We start from the raw sequence: 18,505 nt of genomic DNA, 5'->3' as shown, positions 1-18,505 counted from the left end.
CAGCATGTGAAAGTCCAGTCGGGAGGACTGAACAGCCAGTCTAAGAGATCCCTGTACATTAGAGCAGGAACCAACCCACATTACCCCATTGACCCACCAACATACGCTTATTTTTAGAACTTAAATACTTTTAATACATGAGAACCAGACCGCTTAGTAAGAATATCTCCTAATTGAATATATATGCATTGAAATCCAGTTCATTATCTTCTGTGGACAACATAATTATGTAAATCAGTCATGACTAACCCTGCTTAGAATATCTCTTCATTTAATACAGGGACCAAACTATGATTATTTTTACATAAATCCATTGAATGGAGTGATAACATTGGCCAAAGTTTTGGAATACGACATGATTAACAGATACAACCTTGAAGCGAGTGCAGAGGTAAGATACCCACAAGTGTAATATGTTCTCCTTGGGGACTTTTAACATTCATATAACTAAAGCAGAATGTATTATCTTATATATAGAATGATGCGTTATATTGTATACAAATATCAAGTGTATATTTACTTATAAATATGCTAACTATATTCAATGAAGGACTCAGTCGGGTTTTCCAGCATGGTACCAGTGCGTATAGACATACAAGATGTGGATACTATGAACCCTCATTTTAATTTTGCTATGTATGAAGGACTGATTTCAGAAAATCAGGTGAGACAATCATTTACTCCAAATTATGTATTTTTCAATGTTATTTACTACTACAGTGCAGAACACATGGATGGTTAATATTTATACTGTAATAGTCATACACTTTACTTTTTCATGAAAATGTAAATATTTCTTTTTTTTCACTTTTAAAACGGTTTTATTTTGCCTTTTAATGAAACAGTAAAGTACAAACAAAAATCTAAGTGTATAATCAAAAAATGGTAGAGTTGGATGGGACCTCCAGGGTCATCGGGTCCAACCCCCTGCTCAGTGCGGGATCACTAAATCATCCCAGACAGATGTCTGTCCAGTCTCTGTTTAAAGACCTCCATTGAAGGGAAACTCACCGCCTCCCATTCATCACCTTTAGGGTGGCTCCACACGGGCATGTTTTTGTGCGTGCATACGCACGCACAAAAACACGCCTCTATTTGCAACAATGCATTCCCTATGGTGTGTGCACATGTTCATGCTTTACAGCCACGTGTCTGCAAAGATAGGACATGCGTGCACAATAGGGAATGCACGCATTGTTTTCAATGGAGCCGCGGCTGCTGCCGGCGGCTCCATTGGAAACAATGCTCTGCCAGCCCCCTGCATTCTTTTTCAAGGAAGGACTTTACATATAAACCCTTTCCTGAAAAAGAAAGATTTTAGTGTAAAAAAATAAATAAATAAAAAATATACTTACCTGTCCGCCGCTGTTGTGTCCCCCGCGGGGATGAAGAACACATCTGCCGCATGCGTGTTCTTCATCCCTGCGGGGGTCACGGCAGCGGTGGACAGGTAAGTATATTTTTTATTTATTTATTTTTTTTACACTAAAATTTTTCTTTTTCAGGTGAGGGCTTATATGTAAAGACCTTCCCTAAAAAAGAATGCAGGGGTGCCAGCAGAGTATTGTTTTCAATGGAGCCGCCGGCAGCAGCCACAGCTCCATTGAAAACACTGCACGGACCTGCATTCACGCGAGTTTTTGCACATACATGGGTGCGCACCTATATACACGCAAAAACACACTCGTGTGAAGCCACCCTTAGGCCACTTTCACATGAGAAAATTGCAGCGATATCGCATCTGTGCTCTCTGCGATGTTGCTGCCTTTTCTCAAGGCAATTTCGCAATTTTGGGTTGCTACAAAATATGACGATACAAAGTCATGTGACTTTGTAGTGCTCTTTTGCTGTGATTTTCTGGTGGAGGCCTGAAATATAAGCCCTACCCCAAAAATAAGCCCTAGCTGCATAAACCCCTCCACACCACCCCCACCCCCCCAAAGAAAAAAATATATCACCTAAGAGGCGCTGCCCGGCTCCAGCTCACATCTCCTCTTCATCTCTGGTACTGTGATTAGTTCTCAGCCAATCAGAGCCAGCACTTTCTAGATGCGTGGATTTTGATCCTTCAATCCAGGAATGGCTGGCAGACTAAAGACAAGTGCTGGAGCTGAAGAGAAGATGCGCGCTAGAGCCAGACAGCGCCTCTTAGGTTATGTATTATTATTATTTTTTTTTTCTGCAGATAGGGTTTACTTTAGGGCTTTTACAGTAGGATTTCCTACTGTTAAAGTTGCATTGCACCGCATTAAACCGCATTTTCGTGTAATGCAATGCAACAGAAAGGAAGGGTCCATAGGGAAACACAGGCTACAAAAAAATATGATTGCAAATTGCGGCTGTATAGAGCATGCCACAATTTTGTATTCTAGCAATGTCGCAGGCCACAAAACATTGCTAACATGAAAGAACCCATTTAAAACCATGGGCTTCTCATACTTGCATTTTGTAGCTATTGCAGTTGCAGTTTTTTCTGATATCTGATCTATTTCTCCTCCCTTTCAGTTTCATCCCATTGCTTCTAGTTTTTCCTTGTGCAAATGAGAATAGGGCTGATCCCTCTGCACTGTGACAGCCCTTCAGATATTTGTAGACAGCTATTAAGTCTCCTCTCAGCCTTCTTTTTTGCAAGCTAAGGCCTCATGTCCACTAGAAAAATACAATCCGCGCAGAATTGCTTTAAATGGTATTTTTTTGCATGCAGATATCCGCACACTTTGCTATCAATGTGATAGCAATGTTGCCGATCCGCACGGAATCCGCGGCAAAATGGAGCATGCCACGTTTTTTTCTCCCGCGCGTGAAAAACGCAATTCTTTTAAAATGCCATCCGCGGGTGCAAAAATCAATTTAATGGACCGCGGATGGCCAATGATTCCCTGTGGGCAAAATCCGCTGCGGATTCCGCAATTCCATTTAGCTAGTGGACATGAGGCCTAAACCTTCCCAGATCGTTTAACGGTTCCTCATAGGACATGATTTGCAGACCGCTCACCATCTTGGTAACTCTTCTCTGAACTTGCTCCAGTTTGTCTATGTCTTTTTTAAAGTGGGATACCCAGAACTGGACACAGTATTCCAGATGGGGTCTGACTAAGGAAGAGAAGAAGGCGATAATGACCTCCCGTGATCTAGACTCTATGCTTCTCTTAATACATCCCAGGATTGTGTTTGCCTTTTTGGCTGCTGCCTCACACTGTTGACTCATGTTCAGTCTATGATTTACTAGTATAGCCTAGTCTTTTTCTCATGTGATGCTGCTTAGCCCATATCCTCACATTCTCATTCTGTATGTGTTTTTTTCTTTTGCCTGGATGTAGAACTTTGCATTTCTCCTTGTTAAATACCATTCTGTTAGTTGCCACTAGAGATGAGCGAGCGTACTCGGAAAAGCACTACTCGCTCGAGTAATTTGCTTTATCCGAGTATCGCTGTGCTCGTCCCTGAAGATTCGGGTGCCGGCACGGAGCGGGGAGCTGCAGGGGAGAGCGGGGAGGAACGGAGGGGAGATCTTTCTCTCCCTCTCTCCCGCCCGCTCTCCCCTGCTCCCCGCTGCGACTCACCTGTCAGCCGCAGCAGCACCCGAATCTTCAGGGACGAGCACAGCGATACTCGGATAAAGCAAATTACTCGAGCGAGTAGTGCTTTTCCGAGTACGCTCGCTCATCCCTAGTTGCCACCCATTGTACATGCAGTGATACAACAGAGAATAGAAATTATAACTTTCCATGATTGCATACAGAAATTATACTGTATAGCAGTGATACAATAAAAGAAGAGTAATGTGGCTGTCATTTATATGATCAACTAGCTGCTATACCCGGCTTTGCCCGAGTTAATTTGGTACTGGTGTTTATCTAGTGTTCACACGGAAAATCTTATGAAGTCGTGGTTACTTTAGAGATACCGGAAAAACATATGTTCACCATTTTGCATAATTCTCTGCGTTACCCAGGAAACACCACGTGGAGGTAACCATGTGACGTTTACTTTATATAAAATGACATCAGGAAGTGAGAGAATTAGATTACGTACATAAAATTTGGACACTAATTCTTTTGCGCATAGAATTGAATAATCAAGTTGAGACCCATTAACTTTTCCTATTTATGACATAATCAATGCTCGTGCCAAATTTCCCGTTTCTATGACACCGGAAAGTGAAAAAATTACATTCCGCACGTAAAATTTGGACGCTAATTCATTTGCGCTAGAATTGAATAATCGAGTTGGGACCTATGAACTTTTCCTATTTATGACATAATCAATGCTCGTGCCAAATTTCACGTTTCTATGACACCGGAAAGTGAGAAAATTAGATTCCGTACGTAAAATTTTGGACGCGAATTCTTTTGCGCATAGAATTGCATAATCGAGTTGGGACACATTAACTTTCCTATTTATGACATAATCAATGCCCGTGCCAAATTTCATGTTTCTATTACATTGGGAAGTGAGAGATTTAGATTATGTACGTAAAATTTGATGCTAATTCTTTTGCGCATAGAATTGAATAATGGAGTTGGGACCCATTCGCGTTTCCTATTTATGACATAATCAATGCTCGTGCCAAATTTCCTGTTTCTATGACATCGGGAAGTGAGAAAATTAGATTCCGTACGTAAAATTTGGATGCTAATTCTTTTGCACATAGAATTGAATAATGGAGTTGGGACCCATTAGCATTTCCTATTTATGACATAATCAATGCTCGTGCCAAATTTCCTGTTTCTATGACATCGGGAAGTGAGAAAATTAGATTCCGTTCGTAAAATTTGGATGCTAATTCTTTTGCGCATGGAATTGAATAATGGAGTTGGGACCCATTAGCGTTTCCTATTTATGACATAATCAATGCTCGTGCCAAATTTCCTGTTTCTATGACATCGGGAAGTGAGAAAATTAGATTCCGTACGTAAAATTTGGACGCTAATTCTTTTGCGCATAGAATTGAATAATGGAGTTGGGACCCATTAGTGTTTCCTATTTATGACATAATCAATGCTCGTGCCAAATTTCCCGTTTCTATGACAGCGGAGAGTGAAAAAATTACATTCCGCACGTAAAATTTCGATGCCAATTCTTTTGCGCTAGAATTAAATAATCGAGTTGGGACCCATTAGCTTTTCCTATTTATGACATAATCAATGCTCGTGCCAAATTTCCTGTTTCTATGACATCGGGAAGTGAGAAAATTAGATTCCGTACGTAAAATTTGGACGCTAATTCTTTTGCGCATAGAATTGAATAATGGAGTTGGGACCCATTAGCGTTTCCTATTTATGACATAATCAATGCTCGTGCCAAATTTCCCGTTTCTATGACACCGGAAAGTGAGATAATTAGATTCCGTACGCAAAATTTGGACACTAATTCTTTTGCACATAGAATTGAATAATCGAGTTGGGACCCATTAGCTTTTCCTATTTATGACATAATCAATGCTCCTGCCAAATTTTGAGTTTCTATAACACCGGGAAGCGAGAGAATTAGATTCCGTACGTAAAATTTGGACGCTAATTCTTTTGCGCATAGAATTGAATAATCGTGTTGGGACCCATTAGCTTTTCCCATTTATGACATAATCAATGCTCGGGCCAAATTTTAAGTTTCTATGACATTGGAAAGTGACAGATTTAGATTACGTACGTAAAATTTTGACGCCAATTCTTTTGCGCTAGAATTGAATAATCGAGTTGGGACCTAATTACTTTTCCTGTTTTGGAGATAATCTATGTGTGTGCCAAATTTCATGTTTCTACAACATCGGGAAGTTGGAGAACTTTTGGCGAGTCAGTCAGTCAGTGAGTCAGTGAGGGCTTTCGTCTTTATATATATAGACGCTTGTATTGGCAACAGCAGAATTAAAATTCTAAAGCCGACTGCATATGGGTGGATTTGCATTGCAGAATCCAGAGCGGGCGTCTGCCTCCAGATTTTGCAGCAAATACCGCCCAAGGCATGCTATGGCAAAAAGCGATTTCTTCTACATGAGCGGAAAAAGAATTGCGCTTTTCTGCCTACAGAGGATAAATCGTAGCATGCTTCATTTTTGTGTGGATTCCGCATGAACAGCTTCCATTGAAGTCAATGGAAGCCATCCAATCCACAGATTCCACTTCATCACCTAGCAACGATGCAGGACTGTAGTGCACATGTCCGACGGCTCGCCATGTAAAACCATCCACGGTACAGCCGTCGAAAAAAAAAAAGCAGGTACGCACAGATGCTGCCTGGGCACAGAGTCAAATTCTGCATGCAGAATCCGACCCACCTGTGGGCAGCTGGCCTAAAGATGCAAGCATGAACACTGGCACCTGCACACACACCAGACACATACCAAAAGGAAGTGTACCTTTCTTCTCTCTTTTCTGAACTTACTAAGCAATGAGACCCCCACGATCATGCAGTTATTCCCTGTTGGAGCTGATAAATTCAACCTGCTGCAACCCAAATTTGGACCTGAGGGTGTTGTGAAGCTGCAAGTATCTGAAAAAGCCAGAGCCTGGTATATGAAATATAGGCAGAAATTGTGAAAAGGCCAGAAAGTCAGAGGGATCACAGAAAAGCCTACTCAACATATTTAATATCATAAGAAGTCCGCTAACGCATATCACCATGCCTAACTAGTTACTTTCATATTTCTAGAGAGGCAGCGTATCTACCCACCCAGAAGCAATAAAAGCTGTTGACGGAGATCTTGGTATAAATGAGACTGTATATTACTCTATCAGCATGGGTAAGTGTTGTTGAAGAGCTACAATAATCTTGCAGCTAATTAGGGTTGTCTGCTTTATAAAACCTGTTACAATCAACCTATTAGGAAATTCTAGGTTAATAAACAAGATCCTCCTCAATCATGACCTCATTGTCTTTACTGGAGAGCAGCTGCAAGGAGAACATCTCTCCTTTGTAGAGGGCACATTTTATCTTTGGTTTGCACAGGCAACCCATTGGTTTCTTTGAACACCATGTAATGCTTCATTGGCCCAGTGGTACTGGTGAAGGATGTTTAACTTTTGCTTCTAGGTTTCCATTCATATTACAGCTTACTGTTGAGGGTCGACTTTCTTCCCATTGAAATTGCATTTTTTATACCCATAAAACCTTACTTGGGGAATGTAGCACAATAATCTTCTTCCTTTGCTCAGTCCACAGGAACAGTCTAGTACCAAAGCGTATTCTCTTTTACAGTGTAAAGAGGCCCATTATTGATGGGCGAATTTTTGAAAAGTTTGATTTGGCCAGTTCGACAAATTTGGGCAGAAAGTCAGTTCAATCCGAGTTAGTTTGAACTGAACCTGAACTTCACCAATATCCCTAAAACTGATAGAAGAAGAAGAAAAATAAGACATATTCTTCTTTTTAGAAGAAAAAGAAGAACATTCAACCACGATTAACTGTCCGAGATCTGGGTTCACGCCGAACCTAACTTTTATAAAAATTTGACCCAAAACAGTGTTCGACTATTTCAGTTCACTCAACATTATTACTCATAGACAGCAGACTAAAGATGATGAAAATGCACAATTGTAGCTAAAAAATGTGTTCCTTGGGTGAAATGTATGGCCAGCTTGAATAACTGTAATTACCAATATGGACTACAATCTTAATAGCAGCTTCTGCAAAATCATTGTTTACTGTCGTTTGTTCAATCATCAACCTAATCTATTTATGTGTATTAACAGCTTAAAAGAGTTTTCTGGGTCTTAAAAAAACAAAACATTAAACAGCCTTGAAATTAAGAAAAATTGAATACTCACCTGTCTCCACTGCTTCCTGTCCAGCGCTGCGGCTCCAGTGCCCGCCGCACGGAATCTGGAAAAAGTGGCAGGTGATCACGTTCTGTTCATTGCGCAGGTGACTTCAGCAGCTGCAGAAGAATCGCTACTGAAGCCTGAGCAGTCGCACGCACAATAAACGGCACATGACTGCTTGCCACTTCTTCCTAGTCAATGGGGCTGCAGCGCTCAATAGGAAACGGTTGAGGCAGACGAGTGTTCAGTTTTTCGTTATTTTAGGGCATTTATTTATTTATTTTTTTAAGTCCCAGTAAACACCTTGAACAAACTTTATTGCCTCTCTTTTCTCATGCGAACAATCTGCTGCGGAAACGCTTCGAAAAACCGCGGCAAAAAAGCAATTGCGGATTTCATAGCGGTTTTAGCTGCGTTCATGGGGGCCTATGGAAAAAAAAGCGCTGCGGAAAGGTCAAGAGAATGGACATGCTGCATCTTTCAAAACCGCAACGCAGTTGCTTATCCGCACTGCGGCTCTGCGGAAAATTTTACGCCCTGTGAGAACGACATTTTGGCCAAACACATTTGCACTGCATTGCACTGCAAACGCAACGGAATGGCCGCAATGCGGATATGCAACGGCAATCCGCGGCAAATAAGCAGTAAATCCGCCCTGTGTGAACCCAGCCTTAAGCATGAGTGGAGTGGTCAATGTCCGGACATAGCCATTCAGAGTTGTCTTCTGGGCAGCGTTATCTTGCAGCTTCAGTACACTTTCAGCTAGCACTTTCTTAGCTAGGTAAATTGATTCAGGTTCAAGAGACTTCCAGACATTTCCCATGGAGATGTAGTACTGACTACATAGATCATGACAACAATGTGACCTTCACATGATACAATCTTTGTTCTTCTGTTGCAGTGCATCCTGCTGAGTTTTGGAATGCTGTTTTAATTGACAGATCAAATGGAACCATCTCTGTTATTAAGGAAATAGATAGAGAAACTGTCAGTCTTCTCAGCGTGGAAATTAAGGTAATTTGTTTTTGGGGATGATGAATAAGTAATACATACTCATGGCGACACGTAAAGCAGAGGGGTTCTTTGTCAAGCTTAATAAAGACCCATCTAGTTTATGGGTCAAAACGTTGCTGCTATGCAGGATTGCATGCAATAAAGGATCTCCTCCTGAGGGTTCAGTCACACGGGCACCGATCCGCTCGTGTTTCTGGACGATAAAACGGCAGGTGCAGACGAATCTCCACACCAGTTGTAAAAAAGAACATATGGCTGGCAATGGAGCCGGTCATGTAGTGATTTGTCCGCATGAGGTGCGGCCGTCTTATCGTCCAGAAACACGGGCAGATAGGCGTCTGTGTGACTGAGCCCTTATGGTGGAGTTTTAAAGTGCACCTAACTGATGCTGCCTGGATTTATTTGCGTGTTGGACTACTTGTGGGTTCTCGATCCCTCCAGAGGCGTGCATCATATTGACACCCCGAGTAATTGGCTAAAGGAGTGCTGTTGGGGTCGGTGTGTATACACAAATTGGACATACTCATGGGGAGATTTACTGAAGTTTTGATATCCAAAAACAGTAGAAGTGATCACAGGGATGTACTGATCTATGAATCACTAGATCTCTGGTGATCATGGATAATTCAGCGGAGTTAAATGCCCAGAATGCCAACCATAAAGGTACTTTTACGAAGAATGATTATATTGTTCACTTTCGCTCGTTTGAACAATTTTTTGAATGATAATCGTTCAGTCTAAACTCGAGCCAACGACTGGATGACGACCAAGAATCGTTTGCTTTTTGCTCGTCGTTCATTTTATACTCATTCGTTTCAAGCAGTGCTCATTTAGTCCTTTTCATTTGTTTGTACAGAGTTTGGGAAAAATTGAACAATTCTTATTTGAACGAGCCACCGATGCATTTGCCTGTCGAAACAGGTTGCAGGAGAGTGAATTGACCCTAATTATGGCATGGTGTTGAAATGGGGATGATGCTGATGATGAGTATTGATTTGGGGGATGCAAACACAATACAAGGGGCACAGCAGGCACAATACATGGGACGCAACAAGTTCAACAGAATGGTCCCAGTATAAAGGGAACAGGAGACACAATACATTAGGATGGTAGGGGGCAGCAAGCATAGTACAAGAAGGCACACTATATGGGAGCACAGTGTAAGGGGGCAAAGCAAGTACAAGGAGACACAGAGAGACAATACATGGTCACATAGCAAGTACAATGTTAGGACAGAACAGATGCTCTATAAGGTGCCACTTGTGGCACCATAACGGGCACAGTTATCGAGTAACAAGGACAGCTGGACAGAAACTAAATCAGTGGGCAGTAGCGGGAGCAATATTGGGGGAAGCAGCAGGCAAGTTGTAGTTAGAAGAAGCTTTGATGAAGGTCTGCAACAAATGCAGAGGAAGGAGAACAAACGACTACAAGCAGAGAAGATGCTGGCAAATCTGACTTTTGCTATGGGGCACTGTACTTTCTATATTCACCCCTGCCTTGAAGTGTGGATATATAATCACTATATCATTTGCATTAGGCTACTCAGCAAAATAATCATCTAAAAAGTGCAGACTCTGTGGTGATGGTCACCATTCTGGATGAAAACGACAACACTCCACAGTTTTCACAATCCATCTATGAAGCGGTTTTACCTGAAAATTCTCCACCTGGATCAATGATTCTTGTTCTTACAGCCAGTGACAAGGACAAGGTACAGTGCTAGAATCATTATATATGTACGTATGAAGGAGGTATCCCAAAAAACACTATTATGGCATTGGCATATCAGATTACTCGGAGTTCTGCACTAAATGTTAAGAGCAAGCCAGTCATGTCAGTGGAGAGATTAAAATGACAAACCAGTAAAGGCATCAGGGCATTAAATAGAATGTTGTAAGGATGTGTCACGGGTGAAGGTGTTGCAATGCAGTTTCATGATATGATGCAGCAGAAGGAGTCACAATAATATACAATATTTATTTAAGAGCAAAGTATTGCAAGAGAATAATGGGAGTAATAACAAGTAAGCAAGTAAGATTTACCATAGATTTACCTAACGCTAACTTTGGCTAACTCAATTTTAGGATTGCTAATTCTTTATGCACAATATTAGAACAATATCGTAAGAGCAATATCAATAATACTATACGAGAACCAGTCCTTTTGAACACAAATACAAAATCTGTAACATGCTGCTGATCTTCAATACAGTCTAATTGCAAACAGAGTTTGAACTCCCGTTGATATGTTTTATTATATAGGCTTGGGCCCCTGTGTCCCTATCTCTGTCATCACAAGCAATAGAACTCTGTTGTAAATGCCTTTTAGGCGCTAGCTTAAGGCCCATTTACACACACAGATATTTTTCAAAAGATTGAAAAATCAGCAATCGTTTTGCATAAAGTACTAATAGGCACAAATTGCTATTAGTACTTTATTAGCTGCATTTACATGTAAATGAGCTCTTGGGAGCTGTTACAGAACTCAGCAGGAGGTCTGAGCTCTGTAATTAGCTCCATTGTTCAGCCAAAGGCTACCCATGGAGAACTCAGCACCATAGACAGCAGACATAGCCTGCTGTCCTGCTTATCAGCTGTTCTGCTGAATGACAGTTTTCCTCAATGCATTATGTGGGTTCTTCAACAGGCTGATTACCTAATAACGTGCCTAATGGTGTACATACCTAGTATGTGAATTAAGGCCTGTATCCCTTACAGTTCAATTGCTCCATTTTGCTACTACTACGAACTTGGGCTTTCCCCAAGTCAGGAGTGCCACTCTACCATGCTCTTGTCATCAGTTCTGAGTCACGATCAGCTGGTCATGGTTGCAAACCAGCTACTTTTCCCCCTCTTTGCAGCAAGCAGTCTCTGATTTCCTCTGTGTAGTGTCCTCTGTGTTCTCCAAATGGTCCTTTCACATCCAGACTCTGTGCGCCTGCTGCTCTTCCTCTGTCTCCCAGGTCACAGCTCCTTTGAAGACTTTTGTGCCTCCCTTTTGATAATGCTCTAGCAGCTCCTTTGCTCACTGTCACAGGTCTGGCGCTCTCCTGTCCAGCAAGAAACTGTCCTTTGTATGCCACACATTAGCCAATCAGCAAGTGTCCACAAGCCATGCTCAGTTCTACTATGATGCATCCTCTGGCCATTTCCATAACAATCTTTTAGCCGTTATGGAAGCCCTTTTATACATGTAAGAAGGATATCAAGGATAGTGTGGCATGGTCTTTACTTGGCCAATCAGGTAAGTGGCCTTGTTTAGTTACCTGCAAAATGCATCTTGTTGCAGCCTCTTAAATGGTGCAGTGGCATCTACTAAATGACCTAGTAAAAGAGTTTGTATGGGTAATAAATTTAAGGCAACCATTGTTTTCAAACACCCATGCACTGTAATTGAGGGGGTTCATGCATGTATGGGTACCTCTTCACTGAGATTGGGGACTAGATTGTTCCTTGTAGGGGCATAGCTGCTCAACCTCCACCAGCTTGACTTTTATGATGTGTTCACAAGGACTTATCATAGATGATGTAGACCCACTAGGTTGCTACAGACATTGGCATTGGGCTTAACCAGGAAACAGAGTATAAGGGATTGTGAGTTCATCACCCTAGAATCTTCGCAAGGACGTGGCCTTCTTCATTGAGGATCTTATACAAAAAAAGCCACCACAAATATGTAATAAATTATCATAACATTGTTTAAGTTTTCTGAAATGAATCTTCACAGTCTAACAAGGTATTTCATTTATAGGATGGACTTACTAATGGATATTTCCGCACTAATAATACTATGTTCACTGTGGACATTAATGGGGTGATGTATTTCAGTCATGGAGAGCTTGACAGAGAATTGACATCAAGAATACCTGTCCGGGTAAGTTATTGTTTGGACTAGTAGCACTTGTGGTGTTGAAAGTCGGAAAGTTACCATGTTTACCCCTTAAGGACCAGGCTGTTTTGTACCTTAAGGACCAGACACCTTTTAAGGATTTTACCCATATTTTTTTCTGTCAGCCATCAAAATTATTTTTGCTGCATTTTTTTTTTCCGTGACATCTGGGGCTATTTTTCAATATCTTTTTCACTGACTTTTTTCCCGTTTTTTAGTTTTATCAGGAGTAAAAGGCTAAAAAAAAGATAATTTTTTAAAAATGTATAGTTGTTTTTTTCTTCAATTAGTTAATTTACAGTAAAACAAAGTACGGGAACAGGTTCCTCATTTTGCTTTGGAAGTTTTTATATATAATACATTTGGTTTAGGATTACAGGGCGCATACAGCGAAGGCTTTGGTTGGTGTTGTCTTTGGGTCATTTTCTTCTATATATATATACATATATATATATATATATATATATATATATATATATATATATATATATATATATATACATATTTTTTTTAATTTTTATTTTATTCTGTTATTTTTTTAAACTTATTTATGTAACTATTTTTTTTACCATCTTTTTCCCCCATGACGTCACATAAGACCTCTGGGGGTTATTCACATGCCCTTTTTTTTATAACACACTTTTCCACTGTGGCTGGGGCATCAATAGGAGCAGCATCCATAGGAGCCCCAGTTACAGGGGAAAACATCCCCTGCAGTGGCAATACTCCCAGTCAGAGCTGATCAGGGTCTGCTAGGACCCTGCAGCTCTGCTGTGACAGGGGGACCCGGATAGTTCTCTTAAAGAAGATGCACGTTGCCCATATGTACTAACCCAATGTTTCAGTGTGTCCAAAAGGTGTTCAGTAAGATTCAAGTCAGGACTCTGTGCTGTCAGTCCATTTGTAGAACACCTTAATTCTCAAACCCACATAAAACAGTGTTGGATTTGTGACGGAGTGCGTTGGCTTGGAAGTATGGCTGACAATTCCCAGAGTATTGCCACATTGTTGGCAGCACATTAAAGTCACGATATACCTCCATGTTTATGGTTCTTGCCAATACAACCAACAGACTAAGGCCGTGCCATGTAAAACATCCCCAGACCAAAACGGAACCTCCACCGCACTTAATTGTTGGCACAACACACTCAGGCAGAAGGTGTTCCCCAGTTGTCCTCCACGCCCAGGTACCTCCATCTGATTCAAAGATTACGTAGTGCGATTTGTCACTCCATAGAACATTTTTCAATTGATCAACTGTCCAATGATGACACTTCTTGCACCATTGTAGACGGGCTGGTGCATTGCATTTCATAACTGATGACGTGTGTGTAGCAGCATAACCCATATATCTAATAGCATGCAGTTCCCATCACAAGCTATGGCTGACACCTCCAAGGGTCTGCATCTTATGTAGCATGGTATAGGACATGTGATATGCTAATAAGACACAATCCATTCTATTGATATGGGGGTCCAAATACTTTTGGTAGGCTACCGTATAGTTACTACAATATTTACTCAGGCAACAATTCTATGTGTGCTAGGATATAGTTGCTAGAATGTTTACCAGATGTGTGTAGGATGATAATGTAACCTAAATGTATGTTGTGTATGGTTAACTGTATAATTCAGTAATTGTATCAGTTACTACCAAGGCGCATGGGGAGAGCACATGCGACTCAGAACCCATACACAATAACAATTGGGAAATGCTTTGCAACCGGTCAGTGTGATGGACGGAGCCTATGAATCAGAGGACACAATGCGTCCTGCGGGATGGTGCCGCCAAGTGGAGTAGAGAAGGATGTGACACACAAGTTGGTCTTGTTGCAGTCCTAGAGTGTGGTGGCTGCTGCCGTAGGGAAGTACGCAAGAAGTATGAATTGGGGGAAAAAAGTTAGAAACTTTTGTGAGCGGTTGGAAGCATATGAGCTATGCAAAGAATCCCTGGAGTCTCGTATCTGGACTGGGGTACTGGACAGTTGACCGTGAAAGTTGAAAAAGTATTAGTCATTTACTGCAGCGTTGTTGAGAGTGAGAGAAAATTCACCACGAGGACTGTGAGTCTAAAATGTACTCTGTGACTTGTTGAATGCCACAGAACCATGAGAGACCTGATAGCATTTAAGAGACTGCGCATAGTTCAAAGAGGCTAAGAGCATTTGAGAAATTGTGTGTACTAAAGTGGCCTGGATCATAACTGAGTGACTAGGCATATTTGACAAAATACAAAGGCCTGCAATACAACTAAGTGACTGCGCTTCTGCTAAAAACTGAAACAGAGTTGCTAAAGTGCTCTGGACTGTGTCGCCGCATTCTAAACTGTTTGTTAAGTTCAGCTGAATGTACCGCTGATTCTGCTAAGTGACTGCATCACAGAAACAGCTGCCAAGTACATTTTATTGTTGACCTTCAGATTCTGTCCTTCACCTTAAATTTTAACAGCATATGGAGATAACGTCCCATGCTCATGGCGAAAGTTACTGCTGTGCACATCACGCTGAAATATCTCCACGCTCTGCTGCTCCTCCTCGCCTCTCATAGCATAGAGTCTCACAGATATGAAGAGATGGAGAACTGTAGCTGTATAATGTCCCTCTTTTGTCTATTAAATACAAGCTACTACTCTAGAGTATAATGACCTGAAGGTTGCGGGTTCAATCGCTGAATGGTTCAGGTAGACGGCTCAATGTTGACTCTTCCTTTTACCCTTCTGAGGTCGGTAAAATAAGTACCCTGAGAGGTAAAGATGACTGGGGAAGGCAATGGCAAACTGCCAAGAAAACGTCACAATGTGACGTCACACTAGGAGTCAGTCATAACTCGGTGCTTGCACCAGGGGACTTTACCTTACCTACTCTGGAGAGATTTATTTTCACCAATTGAGGAGGTTTCTGCAGGCAGAAAAGTTTAAAGGTGTTTTTCAGTTTTATAATATTGATAACTTATTATTAGGAAGGATAGATCATCAGGTTGGCTGAGCCATGGTGCACCCTAAGAAGCACAACTCCAACCCTGTGCAATGGCCTGGAATGGTACTACAACTGTCAATGGGAGTGAGGTATTCTGTTAGCCCCAGGGGCCACCCCCCAAAACTGATCCTGATACAAAGCCTTACCCCCCCTTACTAATTATGATCTCTTGTAGAGACTTTCAGAGTGAGTGGATTGGTGGAGTATGGTAACAACTTATTGAAACAATTTTCCTCCTGAGGGTTAGGAACCAGGCTGTATGGAAGAGTTATTATTTGTAACCTGACAAGTGTTCTGCAAGTTGTTGTGAAGTTCCTGTTATTTTGCATCTAAATTAAAATTAATGTGCAATCCTTAAAGACACCCTCCAGCTGTGGAGAAACAAAGATGGCTGCAATGGTTCTATGGCTGTGCACTAGTATATATCATTGGTCTAAGATGCTACATGCTGCTTTGATTGGCCAGTGCTGACCACATGACAGCACTGGCCAATCCAAGCAGCATGTAGTGTCTTAGTCTACTGATGCATACTAATGCACATTGTGCATCAGGTAGTCAGTGAAGCAATTCAGCCAGATAGGCTCACCGCGGAGACCTGTCATTTCTCCCCCATCCTCCCCTGCAGCGGAATATCGCTAACGATATTCCATCTCGCCCATGGACAGGCAGCCAACGAAGAGCACCCAGAAGGTGTGTGGAGACTTACAAGGCCATACATGCTCCTGTGGGTAATATATGCAAATAAGGAAGATCGAACAATACCTCTGCAGCGCCACCTATTGGATGGGATGCCAGCATTCCTTCAAATCAATATACGACTCTTTAAACAAGTCTTTAAAACAGTGATTGGGAATAGGAACCCAAGCCAGAAAACCATGTTTGCTCCTCATCAGTGTGCAATAGGCTTCTGGTTTAGCCAGTGAGAGGCTTGTGACGTGGGTTAGAAGGGGTGTCGTCTCTCCTTATGGAGAGCATCCAAAAGGTGTGTGGAGACACATAGTAGATGAGTGGGTCGGGGGGGAGAACCATTGCAGTTTTGATCTCAATTTACAGCAAAAATAATCTCATAGTACACATTTTGCTAAATATTGTGCAAAGCATTTCTTAACCATTCCAATGAACATTTACCTGCATACATCTATTGTGACATTACATACATGTTTTATCAATGTTTGTCAATATTAGAATTGATTTTATGTGTCTTGCAGGTTTGGGTGTTTGATGCACCATCGGGTGGCCGGAATTCCAGTGCAGAGATCACCATAAACATTACTGATGTCAATGATAACAATCCAATATTCCATAACTTGCCTCTACATTATTCTATACCTGAAGGGAACTACAAAGACACGACACCCGTCCTAGTGGCTACGTTAAATGTAACTGACTTGGATTCTGGAATAAATGGAAATGTTACAATTACTTCAGATGCTGAAAATGGAGACAAGAATTTCAGAGTGCTAGAAGTAAGTTGTTTAATTCATTCTAAGTATTACAAAAAATTGGTTTGGGGCAAACATCACATGATATGAGCCACAAAACAACATTGGGGAGACATGACAAGTGCATGAAGACGGGCTTAATAGAAAGTCTACAAGCTTCACTTTAGCTAACGAGTAGAGATGAGCGAACGTACTCGTTTCGAGTAATTACTCGATCGAGCACCGCGATTTTCGAGTACTTCTGTACTCGGGTGAAAAGATCCGGGGGCGCCGGGGGGCGGGGGGAGGCGTGGCGGAGTGGGGGGTAGCAGCGGGGAACAGGGGGGAGCCCTCTCTCTCTCCCTCTCCCCCCACTCCCCGCTGCAACCCCCCACTCACCCACGGCGCCCCCCGAATCTTTTTGCCCGAGTACGGAAGTACTCGAAAATCACGGCGCTTGGGCGAAAAAGGGGCGTGGCCGAGTAGGTTCGCTCATCTCTACTAACAAGAATGCAGTGAACGAGAGCTTCAGCTGGCTTGTTCTAGTGATTGATGGAGTTTCAGCTGCCAGAGCCCCAGTGATCAAAACTTTTGACAGGCTCCTATGTAAAAAGTTTTTAGAAAGCACAGTTACCCTTTTTTATACTATGGTTGTTTTACCTTCTTTAGGTCTCAGTCACACGGGCGCATCGGCACCCATACACCGGCGCCGATGCGCCCGTATGACTGACACCAGCAGACGGACGTACTTAAAGACGGCCGTCTCTCTGCAGCGCTGGAGGAAAGAACATGTAACCGGCTTCATTGCCGGTCACGTGTTCTTTCCTCCGGCGCTGCAGAAAGACGGCCGTCTTTAGGTACGTCCGTCTCCTTCCTGCAGTCACACGGGCGCATCGGCGCCGGTGTACGGGTGCCGATGCGCCCGTGTGACTGAGGCCTTAATCTTGCTTCTAGCAAGCCACCAATATTTTTCCTTCCTATTGGTCTTAATTGGTGATGTCCCTAACCCTCACTTTGGGTAATATGGCTTTCTAATATTTTTCCATGCACTGAGAATCTCTTATTGCTACATGTATCGCATCCTTTATATACTCTCCAAGACTTTACAAACTTCTAACCCTTTACCACAGCTTGGGTCAGTGAGGCGTTCAACAATGTCTTTTTTAACCTAAACGGGTATTTGTGCTTTAATCAGGGTGTGCACATGACCCCTGCTGTCCTGAATTTGAGACTTCGTCTGGTGTAATGACCATGGTTAGGGGCTCCTAGCTTCCTGTCATGATCATCCTGTCTCAGCCACATAAATACTAATGAACTGAGCAGGCAATCAGGAGCATATTACCCAGCATTTTAAGCAGGCACTGTTCTAACCTCAGAAGAGGATACTACATTCCCACTAACACAGCCCAACACCACAGCCTTCTCCCTCTAGCTGTTACTGCTCTGG

At 42.1% G+C, this 18,505-nt stretch overlaps 1 protein-coding gene across 1 annotated transcript in view; it reads left to right on the top strand.

Annotated features, from left to right (window-relative positions):
- The first annotated feature begins 285 nt into the window (after positions 1–285).
- The window catches only part of LOC136620761 (protocadherin Fat 4-like), a 120,594-nt gene continuing 102,374 nt past the window's right edge, over positions 286–18,505 (top strand). The window contains exons 1-7 of the mRNA XM_066595734.1: positions 286–391; positions 551–664; positions 6,649–6,739; positions 8,659–8,771; positions 10,312–10,485; positions 12,525–12,647; positions 16,846–17,103. Coding sequence (XP_066451831.1) covers positions 356–391; positions 551–664; positions 6,649–6,739; positions 8,659–8,771; positions 10,312–10,485; positions 12,525–12,647; positions 16,846–17,103 — 909 coding nt within the window. The 5' untranslated portion in view covers positions 286–355. The remainder of the gene's footprint in view (positions 392–550; positions 665–6,648; positions 6,740–8,658; positions 8,772–10,311; positions 10,486–12,524; positions 12,648–16,845; positions 17,104–18,505) is intronic.

This window comes from Eleutherodactylus coqui, chromosome 3, assembly GCF_035609145.1.
Source record: "Eleutherodactylus coqui strain aEleCoq1 chromosome 3, aEleCoq1.hap1, whole genome shotgun sequence".
Lineage (NCBI taxonomy): Eukaryota > Metazoa > Chordata > Amphibia > Anura > Eleutherodactylidae > Eleutherodactylus > Eleutherodactylus coqui.
The sequence above is the reverse complement of the archived record's forward strand: the minus strand, read 5'-3'. Positions and strand labels throughout refer to the sequence as shown.